Source organism: Schistocerca serialis, chromosome 7, assembly GCF_023864345.2.
Source record: "Schistocerca serialis cubense isolate TAMUIC-IGC-003099 chromosome 7, iqSchSeri2.2, whole genome shotgun sequence".
NCBI lineage: Eukaryota > Metazoa > Arthropoda > Insecta > Orthoptera > Acrididae > Schistocerca > Schistocerca serialis.
The window spans coordinates 212,876,971-212,893,521 of record NC_064644.1 but is presented as its reverse complement, the minus strand read 5'-3'; the positions used below and the strand labels follow the sequence as shown (position 1 = coordinate 212,893,521).

General features: G+C 40.8%; 1 protein-coding gene across 1 annotated transcript in view; it reads left to right on the top strand.

Annotated features, from left to right (window-relative positions):
- LOC126412746 (glutathione S-transferase D7-like) overlaps window positions 1-13,915 on the top strand; it is a 62,017-nt gene extending 48,102 nt beyond the window's left edge. Inside the window, exons 3-6 of the mRNA XM_050082485.1 lie at window positions 3,072-3,130; window positions 3,215-3,356; window positions 7,117-7,284; window positions 13,693-13,915. Coding sequence (XP_049938442.1) covers window positions 3,072-3,130; window positions 3,215-3,356; window positions 7,117-7,284; window positions 13,693-13,848 — 525 coding nt within the window. The 3' untranslated portion in view covers window positions 13,849-13,915. The remainder of the gene's footprint in view (window positions 1-3,071; window positions 3,131-3,214; window positions 3,357-7,116; window positions 7,285-13,692) is intronic.
- Window positions 13,916-16,551: the final 2,636 nt, after the last annotated feature.

The window sequence follows — 16,551 nt, the reverse complement described above, 5'->3', positions numbered from 1 at the left end:
TCAGCCCCTGGTTTGGTTTAGATACATTGATGGCATCTTTACCATGTGGACTCATGGTGAGGCTGACCTGTTAAAATTCCTGGAATCTCTGAATACCTATCCCAGTTAAATTTCTCATGGGGCCATTCCGAATCCCATGCCACTTTCCTTGATGCTCATCTTGTCCTTGCCGAAGGGCATCTACATACCTCTGTCCATATTAAATCTACTAACAAACAACAGTATTTACATTTTGACAGTTGCCATCCTTTCCATGTCATACGCTCCCTCCCATACAGCCTTGGCATTCGAGGCAAATGCATTTGTTTGGATGTGGACTCTTTACAGCAATACACCACCATTGTCACCTCAGCCTTCACTGGATGTAGCTACCCCACCAGCCTAATTCAAAAGCAGATTTCTTGAGTCATCACATTCAATCCCGGTGTTGCTAATCCCTCCAAAAAAACAACTTTGGAGCACACCACTGGTCGCTCAATATTATCCTGGGCCGCCGTGTATTAATCAGCAACTTCAACAAGACCATGACTTCCTAAAATCATACCCTGAAATGACATTCATTCTGTCTGAGATTCTACCCACTGCACCTAGAATGGCTTTCCGTCACCCTCCCAGTCTCCGCAGTATTCTTGTCAGATCTGTGCTCCATCTGCACCCATCTACCTGCCCTATGGTGCCTACCCTGTGACCGTCTCCGCTGCAAAATTTGCCCTATGCATCCTCGTGCTGCCCCCTATACCAACCCTGTAACTGGCAAAATGTATTCTATGGAAGGCAGAGCCGCCTGTGAAATTACACTTCATATACCAGTTGTTACGTTAACACTGTTTTATGTTTTATGCCAGCATGGCTACCACCAGATTATCAGTTAGGATGAATGAGCATAAGCAGAGGGTGTATACTGGCAACACGCAATATCCTGTTGCAGAGCATGGTCTACTACATGACAATCGTGACCTCGGAGCCTGTTTTACCACATGTACCATCTAGATTCTTTCCCCAGATGCCAATTTCTCAGAACCCCTTAGGTGGGAACTAGTGCTACAACATGTCCTTGGTTCTTGTCACCCACCTGGCCTTAATTTACATTAATTTCTTCAGTCTCAGTATTTCTTCACAGTAACTATTCTTTTCTTCACTCCATTTTAGTTTTCTATATCTTTAATTGTCATACCCGTCTATTTTTCACTCCCCCCTCCTGCCCTGTTACTTCCCACCTCTGTTAGGTACAACGCACTTAGCCTTTCACTCTTATTAACTCATGCATGATGTTTAAGTCATGATCTGTCTTGCATAATACCCTGTCTTCCACCTTTATGCTCTCAGGTTTTCAAATCTTGCCCAATAGAATATCCAAACAATCAGTCTTATCTTCTTATTCCGTCCAGTAAGTCTCACCTAACTCGCAGTTCTGGTTGACTTTCCTGATATCGACCTCTTTTCCTAGACCTGTTCACTCCTTTTCCTTCACCCCTCTTCCTTCCCTTTCAGCCCTTCTGCCTGAAGGAGGAGCCAAAGACTCCAAAAACTTGCCTAATTGTAACTTTCTTTTATGTGTGTGTGTTCAGCCACTGCTTGGTGAATAGATTTTTAATCTATATAATTAAATTATTTTGTCAAAAATTGATTGTTTTTGTTGTTATACTACCTATAGTTTGTCAGATTCTAATCTAAATCTCTCAACATCACCTGACTTAATTCGGATGCATTCCATTACCCTTTCTGATATCAATCTTGAATCTCTCTATCCATTCCGTGCAACTGCTCTTCCAAGTACTTTTCTATTTCTGCCAGAATAACAGTGTCCTCACCGAATCTCAGAGTTTTTATTTTTCCTCAAAGAACTTCAATTTCATCTTGGCTGCTATAATGTGGCCACGATGCTGTTAACAATAGCTTACCTGCATTCGAATTTTGTTATTCATTGTTAGACCTATCTTGCTCTACCCCAATTTGATTTTCAACCTAGTCATTCCACTTTTTAAATTCTCTGGCCATCCTACACATTTAAGGGATCGAAGATTTCATGCTCCAACCCACAGAATTCCAGTTCTATTTTTGTAGTTACGACGTTCCTATGAGTAGTCCCCACCCAGAGATTCAAACGGGTGATTATCTTAACTCCAGAATATATTACCCAAGATGATACAATTATCGTTAACACAGTAAAGCTGCATGCTCGTGAGCAAAAAAAAGAAGTCTGTGATTTCATCTTGCCTTCAGCCATTCGCAGTACCAGTACAGGAAGGCCATTTGACCCATGTTACAAGATTAGATCAGTCACCCAAATGGTTGCCCCTGCAGCCGCTGGAAATGGTGCTACTCCTCTTCGTGAAGCTCTAGTTATTCTGGCCTTTCCAAAGATACTCTTCCATTCTGGTTGCACCTACTGTACAGTTATCTGTGTCTGTGTGGCATCCAAGCCACTCTCAGCAAGGTCCATAGGTTATGGAGGGCTGATGATGATGAGGTCCCATACTCCGAGGAGCGTAGGGGACGACGAGGGAAACCCGCACCGTCTACTAGGCAAAGTCCTAGCGGAGGGGGTTTGCCATTGCCTTCCTCCGACTGTAATGGAGATGAATGATGATGATTAAGACGACACAACACCCAGTCATCTTGAGGCAGGGAAAATCCCTGACCCTGCTGGGAATTGAACCCAGGACCCTGTGCATGGTAAGCGAGAATGCTACTGCAAGAACATGAGCTGCAGACATGGGGGACTATAGAGTGTAATGGCAGCAACAGAAGATGTAAGAAATATACATTTGGCTAGTGTTGTTACGCTAGACTGCTTGAAATGAAGACTGCTGGGATGCTTGCAAGTACCGCACACAGCTGATGGCAGGGTTGTTCATTGGACTCTGTCCTACAAAATGTCCGTTCACCAGCTAAGAGCGCCGAATGTTGCACCTTAATTTTGTTTATGTGTAATATGGAGTTTAGTACCATGGTTGTCATTTTATGTGTGATAAATATGAAAATATTCTGTTATAGGTTGGAATTCGATTGATTAGCGAAAGCCTTCACCCTGGCCTATTCGCGATACTGATTTTCACTGTTTGTTCCAGATAAATCCACAGCACACGATACCAACTATCGACGACAATGGTTTCATCCTGTGGGACAGGTAAGGCTATGCTATTGATATTAATGGGCTTCAATTCATCCTCAGCAACATCAGTTTGGTTGACAGCATTGTGTTTATTCGCAGCCATGCAATCGCCACGTACTTCGTGTCGCAGTATGGGAAGGATGACTCCTTATATCTGAAGGAGCCAAAGAAGAGGGCGTTAGTCGATCAGAGAATTTACTTTGAGGCAGGGACCCTTTTCCCTCGCATGAGGGCAATTGTCGTAAGTATCCTGCTTCCATTGATGTTTGAAAGTTTCTTGGTGTGTACATTGTTCCCTGAAATGTACAGCCGAGTACCTGATGTCAGTATTTCCTGTCACAATATTTTGGCAGCAAAGTCTCCACACCAAAATATCGTGACGAGACCTAATGACACCCAGCAGCCCACCTGAAATGTCATGGGCCATTTTGATTCTTGTTTACTGTGGTCTCTTTTTCTAATATCTGAAAAGTTGACATATTTATATGTATTGTTTAGTTTGTAGTTAAACACTTTTTACAGACGTATTAAGAAGACACTGACACAACTAACAAGGTGACGTTCTCTAATTTAATAGAATGAGTGACAGTTCATATTTGCTAATAATGGTTAGTATTGGAAGTCAGTATTATTGAAATAAGCCACTGAAAATAGTGTCTGAAGATGGTCGCATATTATTTGGACGGATTTTATGATGTATGAGGTGCAGGCCATAGGATTTCTCACTTGATTACCATGCTGATAATACTGTCAGTCATCTGTTATAGTTAATTAAATAAACTGTTAGAAACACAATTCCATTCCATCTCTTGCACTCTCCTATTACTGTTATTATTTCTGACACCTGTGTAAGTAACAAAAATTGCAGCCTCCACTTATTGCTGGTGCATTAATGCACATCACTCAATGACATCCATATGATGTATATTCAAAAAATATTGGAGATTTTTGATTTTTGGAAAGAATTTTGTCTCTTTGTGTGATTGAATGCTATCCACTTTGAAACTGAACCCATTAGGTATTACACATTTGTACCAAGACTTTTTCAAAACCCGAAACACTTATGGAACTCTTTCTCTCAGCGATATGTTTTTAATCACATCTATGTTCGCAAAATGAAGGCACTTATCATCAAATCAACTGTCACACTTCATTATTATTGCTCAAATATCTTGAAATGACCAATGGGAACAACATACTACTAGGAAAAAATAACTTCAAGTTTTCCTTCAACTGTTTATACATGTGTAATGTGCCTTGTATACCATAACCATCCTTAAATATTCAGTTTATTTTTACATTTAATTCAGTAAATAATCTGGCCTGGTGCTACACAAAATCATTACATCATTTAGCTACAGGGTTGGACTAAAATGTGGAAACATGCAAGAAATGCATGCCTGAATATACATGCAGATGCTAGCCAAGACGGCAGGTTGCTTTGTTGTATTTGACCTGGAACGGCACTTGTGCAGTGTCTTTTCACTGAAAGTATCAGTCGTGGTCAGAACAGAGTTCTGTATAGTTGTGAGCTCATTATGTTGGAAGTACGTGAACTCAAAGGTGGCCAAATTTTTGGTGCTTGTATGGTGGGTATCCCAAGAGTCTGATTTTTCAAGAGGCACCATTCCAGGATTTATACAACATGCAGAAAAAGCGGCAGAACTTTATCTGCTAAGTCATAACCAAATAAAAGTGTGTATTGAGTAATCATGATGGATGGTCATTGAAGAGAATTGTGACGAAGAATAAGAGGATAACAGATACAAAAGTCACTGCAGAACTGAATATTGCACTCATGAACCCTGTCAGCATTAAGACAACATGAAGAGGTCACACTATTGTCACCATGCATGAGGCTAATGTTAGACACTTCTTTCCCTAGCGTTTCAGACTACTGTGTGGCGGGCTATTACTCTTACAATAACAGTTTCCAAGATGATTAATACAATGTTAATCCCCTACTTGTAATAATTCTGTCACTTAGACACTTTTCTTCACACCTTCCTAGCTTTATTACTTTGTAATGAAAATAAAACAGTCATATGAATGGCCAACATAGTCAGAGGTTGCAAGGAGGCTGGGTCATCGTTACAGTCATCAATACTGTCACCGATAATACTGCAAACAACCGAGTGTGAGATGGTACATTATCAAGCTGAAAAAGCCACAAATCCGGCCTTTTTTCCCCCAAATTCATTCATGCAAATGCCATTGAAAATACTGATAGAGTTTGTGGCAAGGACACACGGTGCACTATGCCATTGAAATCGAAGAGCACAGTGCCCATAAACTTCACATTTGACAGCACTTATGGGGCTTTTTTTGGTCTTGTGAATGGGGACGATTGAGCCTTAGTGTCAATGTCTTATCCGTAAACCCATGTTTCATGAGTTCCGCATCTTTTTTGACTTCGTCTAATCATTCCTGATTGACTTCCATTTGCTGCTTTGTATTTTTGAAACTGAAAAATTTTGGAAAATTTTGCTATTACACACTTCACACCAAAATCTGAAAAAATTCATAGCATGAGCCAAATATTACATTCGATTCATGTTGAGGGATCTGGGTGATCAATTAATTTGCTGTAATTGTTCAGAATGTTCTTCAAACCAATCATGAATAATTATGGCCTTGTGACATGGCACATTGTCATCCCTAAAAATTCCGTAACTGAACGGCAACAAATGGTCTCCAAGTAGCTGAACATAATCTTTTCCAGTCAGTGATCAGTTCAGTTGGACCAGCGGACCGAATCAGTTCCATGTAAACACAACCATCACCATTATGGAGTCACCACCAGCATGCACAGTGTCTTGTTGACTTGGATCCATGGCTTCGTAGGGTCTGTGCCACATTCTAATCCTACCATCAGCAACTGAAGTCGGGACTCATGTGACCAGTGCATGGTTTTCCACTCGTCTAAGGCCAACCGGGGTACTGTCATGAGCTCCTGAGAGGCGCTGCAGGCCATGCTGTTGGCAAAGGCACTGGCATCTGTCGTCTGCTCTCGTAGCCCATTAACGCCAAACTTCACTGCATGTTTGTCATACATCCCACACTGGCTTCTGCTGTTGTTTCATGCAGTGTTGATTGTCTGTTAGCACTGACAACTCTATGCAAACACCAGTGCTCTCTGTTGTTAAGTGAAGGCTGTTGGCCACTGTGTTGTCTGTGGTGAGAGGTAATGCCAGAAATTTGGTATTATCGGCGCACTCTTGACACTGTGGCTCTAGAAATATTAAAGTCTCTAAATATTACCGAAATGGAATGTCCCATGCATGTAGCTCCAAGCTTTCAAAGTGTGTTAATTCCCATCACATGACCATTATCATGTCAGAAACCTTTTCATGTGAATTACCTTAATACAAAATGACAGCTCCATCAATGTACTGCCCTTTGATACACCTATTCAAATGAAGCAAATCGGTGGCCACGAATGATAAATGTCTTTCCTCAGGAAAATCGGGTGGGGAGAGATTGGGACTATATACAATATGTGTAAGAGCCTCCCAGTGAAACTTGTGCAGTGTAGTCGAAACAGCCTTGGCATCATGTGGGCTCACGTGGGAATCCCTTATACATCCTCCATAGAGTCTCGAATTCTCCCCACACGATTTCGATATTTTTGGACCCCTGGAGAAAGTCATTCATGGCTGTCGATTTGCTTCCTGTGAAGAAGTGTACATCTGGGTGCAGTCACAATGGATCTATAGCCAATCACACACTTTCCATGAAGGTACTGACCACCTCGTGGGATAAATGTTTTAACAATTATGGCGATTACTTTTGGCGATTGCTTTAGAAGTAATAAACAATTGACTTACTTTTTTCCATCTATCTCATTTTCATTTTACTGTCCTTTATATTTTGGGTTCTTCGAATTTCTTATCGAAAGAACTATGATTTTGTTCACAATTTTGCCGAGTTTTTTGTCAGAGTGTTTAGTAAAAAATGGATGATATGGCCATGAGTCGATGACTGTGCTTTCTCTTTTACAGTTTCCTGTGATCTTTCTGGGCAACAAGAGTGTGGAAGCATCAGTCAAAGCAGCAGCGTATGAGGCCATTGGGTTCCTGGAGAAGTTCCTGGAAGCGACACGCTGGGTGGCCGGTGACCACCTCACCATAGCAGACGTGGTGTGCGCTGTCACAGCCACCAGCATGCAGGTTGGTGCCTCTCATTGCCTTGCACTATTCTATTTATCAGTGTATTGTGTGTGTGTTAAATCTTTCCTCTAGAATCTATAGACTGGTTACAAATACAGTTTCACTGTAGCATTTCGTAAACATGTCATCCACATCCAGATTACTGGACATCAAAATTACATCACGAAGAACGCAGCAAATAACAAAGTTTTACTTATGTATAGAGGGTGGAAATTGTTTTAACTGACAAATTCTGGGAAGTTCCATGTGAAATTAAAACAAATATTTTTCTCTAATGTGATAATTTCAAATTCAAATGGCTCCAAGCACTATGGGACTCAACATCTGAGGTCATCAGTCCACTAGACTTAGAACTACTTAAACCTAACCAAGCTAAGGCCATCACACAAATCCATGCCCGAGGCAGGCAACCATAGCAACAGTGTAGTTCTGGACTGAAGTGCCTAGAACTGCTTGGCCACAGTGGCCGGCTGTGATAATTTCCTGTGAGCATTATTTAATCCGGCAGAAGATGTACTCACTGTTTAGTTGTAATGACTGATTTGTTCTTCTAACAGTTCCTATTGCACCGGAAGAGGGCATACTTTGCTCTTCAGTTGTAGTAGCTGTTTCACATTTGCATTTAGTTGGACGTATTGACCCAGCACAGTAATTTTTTACTAATGGAGCGATACACCTGTAGAGAACACACTAATGTAGTTGGTGATTACTGCATTGTGAAGGTGTTTTCTAGAGCAAGCTATATATTTGACCTCTAGGGCGCTAGTTGTGTTGGGCCATTGAGATTTTACAGGACATAGAGTACAGCCTTCCTCAACTCATTGATTCCATATTCAGACGAAAATCGTGTTATCAGGACCAGTGTAAGTGACAATTTCGTGAAATAATGAACCTTAATATCGATAGGCCGTGCTCTAGCTCTTGTTAAATTCTGACACTTGCCGGTAGGCTGTTTTCCTTCTTGTACAAGGCAGAAGAGATAGATATCATTCCATCAGAGTTTCTAAAATAATTGGGGAAGTGGCAACAAAACAAATATTCACATTGGTGTGTAGAATGTATGAGACTGGCGATATACCATCAGACTTGTGGAGAAACATCATTCACACAGTTCCAAAGACTGCAAGAGCCGACAAGTGTGAGAATTATCGTACAATCAGGTTAACAGCTCATGCGTCCAAGATGCTGACAATAATAATATACAGAAAAATGGAAATGAAAATTGCGGGTGAGTTAGATGACAACCTGTTTGGCTTTAGTAAAGGTAACAGCACCAAAAAGGCAATTCTGACGTTGTGGTTGATAATGGAAGCACGCGTAAAGAAAAATCAAGGCACATTCATTGGATTTGTAGACCTGGACAAAAATATTCAACAATGTAAAATGGGACAAGGTGTTCAAAATTCTGAGAAAAGTAGGGGTAAGCTGTAGGGAAAGATGGATAATATACACTCCCGGAAATTGAAATAAGAACACCGTGAATTCATTGTCCCAGGAAGGGGAAACTTTATCGACACATTCCTGGGGTCAGATACATCACATGATCACACTGACAGAACCACAGGCACATAGACACAGGCAACAGAGCATGCACAATGTCGGCACTAGTACAGTGTATATCCACCTTTCGCAGCAATGCAGGCTGCTATTCTCCCATGGAGACGATCGTAGAGATGCTGGATGTAGTCCTGTGGAACGGCTTGCCATGTCATTTCCACTTGGCGCCTCAGTTGGACCAGCGTTCGTGCTGGACGTGCAGACCGCGTGAGACGACGCTTCATCCAGTCCCAAACATGCTCAATGGGGGACAGATCCGGAGATCTTGCTGGCCAGGGTAGTTGACTTACACCTTCTAGAGCACGTTGGGTGGCACGGGATACATGCGGACGTGCATTGTCCTGTTGGAACAGCAAGTTCCCTTGCCGGTCTAGGAATGGTAGAACGATGGGTTCGATGACGGTTTGGATGTACCGTGCACTATTCAGTGTCCCCTCGATGATCACCAGTGGTGTACGGCCAGTGTAGGAGATCGCTCCCCACGCCATGATGCCGGGTGTTGGCCCTGTGTGCCTCGGTCGTATGCAGTCCTGATTGTGGCGCTCACCTGCACGGCGCCAAACACGCATACGACCATCATTGGCACCAAGGCAGAAGCGACTCTCATCGCTGAAGACGACACGTCTCCATTCGTCCCTCCATTCACGCCTGTCGCGACACCACTGGAGGTGGGCTGCACGATGTTGGGGCGTGAGCGGAAGACGGCCTAACGGTGTGCGGGACCGTAGCCCAGCTTCATGGAGACGGTTGCGAATGGTCCTCGCCGATACCCCAGGAGCAACAGTGTCCCTAATTTGCTGGGAAGTAAGTGGCGGTGCGGTCCCCTACGGCACTGTGTAGGATCCTACGGTCTTGGCGTGCATCCGTGCGTCGCTGCGGTCCGGTCCCAGGTCGACGGGCACGTGCACCTTCCGCCGACCACTGGCGACAACATCGATGTACTGTGGAGACCTCACGCCCCACGTGTTGAGCAATTCGGCGGTACGTCCACCCGGCCTCCTGCATGCCCACTATACGCCCTCGCTCAAAGTCCGTCAACTGCACATACGGTTCACGTCCACGCTGTCGCGGCATGCTACCAGTGTTAAAGACTGCGATGGAGCTCCGTATGCCACGGCAAACTGGCTGACACTGACTGCGGCGGTGCACAAATGCTGCGCAGCTAGCGCCATTCGACGGCCAACATCGCGGTTCCTGGTGTGTCCGCTGTGCCGTGCGTGTGATCATTGCTTGTACAGCCCTCTCGCAGTGTCCGGAGCAAGTATGGTGGGTCTGACACACCGGTGTCAATGTGTTCTTTTTTCCATTTCCAGGAGTGTATAACATCTACAAGAACCAAGAGGGAACAATAAGACTGGAAGACCAAGAGCGAAATCCTCGGATTAAAAAGGGTGTAAGACAGGGGTGTAGTCTTTCATCCCTACTGTTCAATCAATACATAGAAGAAGCAATGATGAAAATTTAAAAAAATAAAAATTAAAAAAAAAGGTTTAAGAGTGGAATTAAAATTAAAGGTGAAACGCTATCAATGATCAGATTCTCTGATGACATTGGTGTCATCAGTGTATGTCAAGAATAACAGGATCTGCTGAATATTATGAACACTCTAAAGGGCACAGAATATGGGTCAAGAATAAATCAAATAAAGATTAAAGTAATGAGAATTAACAGAAATGAGAACAACAAGAAACTTGACATCAGAACTGGTGACCACAAAATAGATGAAGTTAAGAAATTCTGCTACCAACACAGCAACATAATCCATGATGGAGCGAGGAGGACATAAAAAGTAGACTAGCACTGACAAAGAGAAGTGTACTAGTATCAAACGTAGACCTTAATTTGGGGAAGAAATTTCTGAGGAGGAATGGTTGGAGCACAGCATTGTATGGTAGTGAAACATGAACTGTGGGAAAACTGGAAAGGATGAGAAGCGAAGCATTTGAGATGTGGTGCCACAGAAGAATGTTGAAGATCAGGTGCACTGTTAAGGTAAGAAATGAGATGGTTCTCTGGAGAAGCGGCAAGGAAAGGAATGTATAGAAAATACTGAAAAAAAAGAAGGGACAGGATGGTAGGACATCTGTTAAGATGTTACGGAGAAACTTCCATGGTACTAAAGGGAGCTGTAGAGGCTAAAAACTGTACAGAAAGACATAGATTGGAATACATCCAGCGCATAATAGAAGACATAGCTTGCAAGCACTACTTTGATATGAAGTGGTTAACGTAGGAGAGGAATTCTTTGCTTTTTGATGGGTTTCATCAAAACACCCAGAAGACTAATGACATAATGAAAAGAAGCACCACATGATCCCCTCACTTACTACCAAGATTCTGTTGTGATTAATGAATGAGAACTCCATTTTCTTATATACAGGATGTAGACTGTGTTAATCTGTTTACTGTGTACAGGGATTGTGAAATGCTTTTTTGCATAGGCATACATGTAGTACACTTCATGCCAGTTTGACATTTGTTGAATGCCACATTCTTGAAGAATGTCTACATGTACTACACATTATGATGAAGTTGCTACATAAAAATTAAACATTATTAAGCTGAAAATTTTTTCTGTACATTAGTCTCACCTTGTTTTATGGGTATTTACCTATCTAAACGTTTCATCTGTTGTGTTTTCCTTATATGTTAAAAGACTCTAGCATTTCATTAATTTTTTTGGATAGAAATGTGTAATAAATGAGTGCATTAGCTATGCCATCAGACTTACAAATGCCAAAATAGTGGACTCACTGCTCAGGAATACTTGCTTTCACAATAAAAAAACCATTTGTCAAATGCAATTCCTGTTTATTCAGAGTAATTATGCCTAGCACCCACAGTATACCACAGCATAATCCACGGCACATTTAGAAGTCAATAGATAGCTTAACTTCTGTTATCAACACACACACACACACACACACACACACACACACACACCACACACACACAAACACAAAATCTGATCTTCAATAAATTCATAGCTACATACAGCTGTAATGAAAATCATTGCTACCTCTAATTCCTTAATTGTGAGCTTGAGCTGGGAGACACATAATTTCAAATTTTTTAAAAATTCTTGAGAAATAATAGCATTAAATAAAATCACCTTCTATTGTGAGTGATAGCTGTTATTGTACTGCACCCTATTTACTTGATTTTTGTTCAGTAGTTCATCACGTTTTCCCATTACAAAAGATCATCTAATGCAGTCATAGACACTTTGTGTAAGATGTATGGAACGCTACAGTACCATATTTATAGCAATATATTTCTATGCTTTTGCTGTTATATCTTGAAAATTCATTCACATTGTGTTTTTCTAGGTTATCACTTTCCAATTGTCTTTAAATTATGTTTCCTTTTCTTCTGCTGTCACAAAGACCTTTTCATATACATAATCTTGCGAACTACACTGGCTCTGCTGTTGACAAGTGGTGTAGTAAATCATTTATGAATATATAAAAAAAAAAAAGGTGTTATATAAAGCCTCAAGTAACTCCGTAACTAACTTTCCTATATCTGAAAAGTAACTTTTATTTCTAAGATGTGTGTCTACCATCCACTGCCTTCCAAAAAGATATAGCTGAAACCACATCATATTCCATATACAATATTTCCAGCAGTTCAATCAAAATATTTCTTGCTCACTTCTTTGTAGGAGTAAAAACACCACTTATGTTTAGGTTGACTGTTGTTGTTATGGTGGCGGCAGCGGCGGCGGCGGTGGTGGTGGTGGTGGTGGTGGTGGTGGTGGTATTGGTGGTGTTCCATCTAAAGATTGGTTTGATGGAGCATTCCATGCTACTCTATCCTGTGCAAGCCCCACTGATCTAAGAATAATTATTGCAATCTCACCCATTTGAACCTGGTTAGTCTACCAGCCTCTGACTCTCCCTCTGTATTTTTTATTCCCCTGCATACTTCCCTCCAGTGCTAACTGATAATTCCTTGATGTTTCAGAATGTCTCCTATCAACTGATCCCCTCTTGTAGTGTAGACTGACAATTCACCAGAAATGTTATGCAGTGAAACTTTTTGTAACATATTGGATTATTCATGATCCTTTCCCATATCTTAAGGACTAACATACCTAATTAACTCAGGCAAGCACAATAAAGGACAAGAGGAAATTTGTTGATAAAGATGTCAGAAAGTTGCAGAAAAATGTTATGTATAATCACACAATCAAGTGCATGCCTAGAATGGAAGCAAAGAATGATGATGAACAGTTCATGTTGATTTTGTGGTGGATGATGAATTAGTTTTCAGATGCATTGCAAATGACTGCGGGTACAGTTGCAGCTAGTCTCTATGCATTGTGTTATGGCTTTCTTCAAACTAATACTGAAATGTTACATCCATTTTGTTGGGTGGGGCAAAGTGAGAGTTTGGTTTGACAAGATTTTTTTCAGGATTTCATTCTTGGTGTCCAAAACATAATTGAAATAGTTCTCCAACAGGACAATAAAAAATACAAAAATGCTAAGCATTGTTATAGTGTAGCATTGGAACTAAGGACAATGATTTTGGTCAAATACCAGTAAGTGACCTTTGGAGTGATGTATTACCATAGTTTCCTTCATAATGGGAAAGGCAGACGGTGAGTGCAGTTTATTAGGACTCCACAGGTTTTGCACTTTTATAGAAGAATAAACCTACAAAAGACTTGTATTGCCAATCACTGAGTATAGGTAACAACTTCTGGATCATCTATGAATACAGAAACTTAAAAATATCTGAGAATCCCATAATTCATCTTTGGTGTGCTTTTTAATGACTGTAACTTTTATCTAACAGTGCCCATTAACATCATTTGGAAATCAATCAGTAATTATTTGTTTCCAGGCGATTGGGTTGGATTTCAGTGGCTACCCGAAGACACAAGACTGGATAGAGCGTTGTAAGAAGATCCCAGGATTCCAGGAGGCCAATGAAGAAGGTGTAAAGGCTTTTGGAGAGAAAGTCAGAAGCTCTCTACCACCAAACCATCTGGCTCCGTAGGAGAACACTGAAAAGACTGTATAATAGATCAAGAATAATAAATCATTCTTTATTCAGTAGTGATACAGATCATTGTTTTCTGTCTCTCGTTTATGAACTGTCTTAATTTACCTTGGTCATTGACCAAGAGTTGTTATTAATTTTGTTCCTTTATATAAAACTGGTGTCTTAATTGCCATATACATACACAGAAACATTGTTTCTAACACTTCCTTCATGTGTCAGTTAGGACATACAGTTTGAGAATCAGCCTGGGGCTGGGTTAATATTGGGCTTTCTTCTCTTAAAACAGCATTCTGAGCTTTATCATCATTTTGATGTCACTACTTTTAAGTTACTGACATACTAAAAATACACTACACCTGGAAAGATGATGTCTGATTACGGCATATGCCACCTGGAGATAGTATAAGTACTGATAATGGTTTTGATGTCATCTGCCAATGGATAACGTAGTAGCATAGCTACCAGGGCACCACCTTTTTGTACACTTTAATAGGGAATGCTTACAACTAGAAGGCTCAATGTGGTACATTCATATGAAGCAAGTAGGCAACCATACCATGGATATATTCTTACAACCAACTGAGTAAGTTTGAATGGAGCCAAATTGTGACCTTCCGAGTTGTGGGCTAGTCCTTTTGCAGAATTGCCACATAAGTTGGACGTGCCACATCAGTTGTGCAATGATGCTAGTATCACTGGTGTGGCATGCGGTGGCATTGTGGTATTTTACAAATCATTGGCAGGATGACAACAAAACCAGTTACTTACTAGCGTAACATGAGGTTTCATTTAATCGCTGCTGCTCCTGGCTAAAGATAGTTATTCTGCTAAGGAAATCTCCACCTGTGATTGTGTAGCAATGTTGTCTGTCAAGCAGTGTAAGTTGCACTAAGTTCATGCACAAGAGTGATCTCATGCAATTTACTGAACTGTTATTCAAGGTGGCAACACTTTTCCTTAAGCAAAATGAACCGTTTTTACACACAATATCACATGTGCACAACACTAATGTATTCTTTCCTGTCAAAAATATTTCATAAAATTTCTTGCAAAATAATCATGGTCCATACTTTAGCAGAGAACAATTTTATTGAGTAAGGTGCTGTTTGCACAACATTTAAAGATTATTCACAACCTAAGTCGAATTTATTATTTCTGAGTGGGTTCTGGGCCACCAATACACAATTATTATCATAAAAATTGACCATCAAGATTTGTGTCTGTTTAAAACTTTGATTTAAATCTGCCACTGAAATATTTCACTAAGATTGCACCTAACATAAGACAACCACTTATGGAATCTGGTTCAGGTATTGTTTTACTATCAACAAATAATACATATTAAATCTTTTCTGTAGCTTTAGTTTATGCATTAACATTTTAAAATGTTTCTCAAATTTAATCACTTATTATTCAGCATTTACCAATAATTTGCCCTGTAGATCAATAGCGTAATGGCTGCACTCCTTTGTAGCTGATCAGAAAACTTAACATTTATATATGACGAAACTCGCAATGAAATAAGACTCCAACAAAGTAGATTCTTGTCAATGACACATAAAAACTATTTTTAAAATATTAAATTAGCAACAAAATACAGTTTTTACCCACCTCAGTACTACAAGACATCAATCACGTCCAATCGTTACAACAGTTCAAACAAGGAGGATTATTCTAGAAGAATCATAGATAACGAAAGATGGAGATTTTCGTTATGTTTTTTCCATAGATTTTCTGAGATAAAGGTTTTCACAGAATATTAAATTGTGTTACTGAAAATAATTATTTACTATTTTAGTAATGGTGAAGTACTTTGTTTTATTAAATCATGAGAATGTTCACTCAGATTTCACACACAATGATGTCATATTTTCTGATAAATATATGCGTGGATATTACACCACTGGGATCATTGTACTGGAATTGCAGCAGTGGCAGATTGTACATCTACCACAGCACAGATAAGAGACATTGTGAGCCCACATGTGTCAAGAACTGTTGCAAACTAGTTATTAGCAGTGGAATTATGGGCATGTACACCCACTCCCGCCACAGCATCAAGGTGCATGGCTTGACTGGTTCCTTCAGACTAGAACATGGAAGATGAAATGGTGCATCATGGTCTTCAGAGATGAATGCAGATTCTTTTGCACAGAAGTGATGGTCGTTTGCAGGTGCGTACTCGTAGACCTGGTGAGAACTGTGTCATACGGTGCATTTTCCCAAGACACATTAGCCTAACCAAAGGGGTGCGATAAGCTACAACTCTCGCTCACCTTTTGTGTTTCTGGAGGAGACCCTAACCAGCACTTGGTACATTGTTAGATCCGTTCTTTTGCCCTTCTTGCAACAGGTTAGTGATGTGTTGTTCCATTAGGATAATGCTTGCCCACACACTGCCAGTGAAACTCAACGTGGTCTGAAAGATGTGCATTAATTTCCCTGGGTAGCTCTATCTCTGGATTTGTCTCCAGTCGAACATGTGTGGGATATGATGGGATGAGAAGTGACTCCTGTGACTTGTCGGGCAACACCTCTTACAGAAGTACATGAACAGATCGAGCATGAGTGGCGTAACATATCCCAGGACATTATTTATCTTCTGTACAGTCAGCTGGATGCCCGAGTCAGTGCCTGCATTGTTGCCCATGGCAGTTACACCATGCACTAATAAGGGAGTTTCAGCATGGATCGATA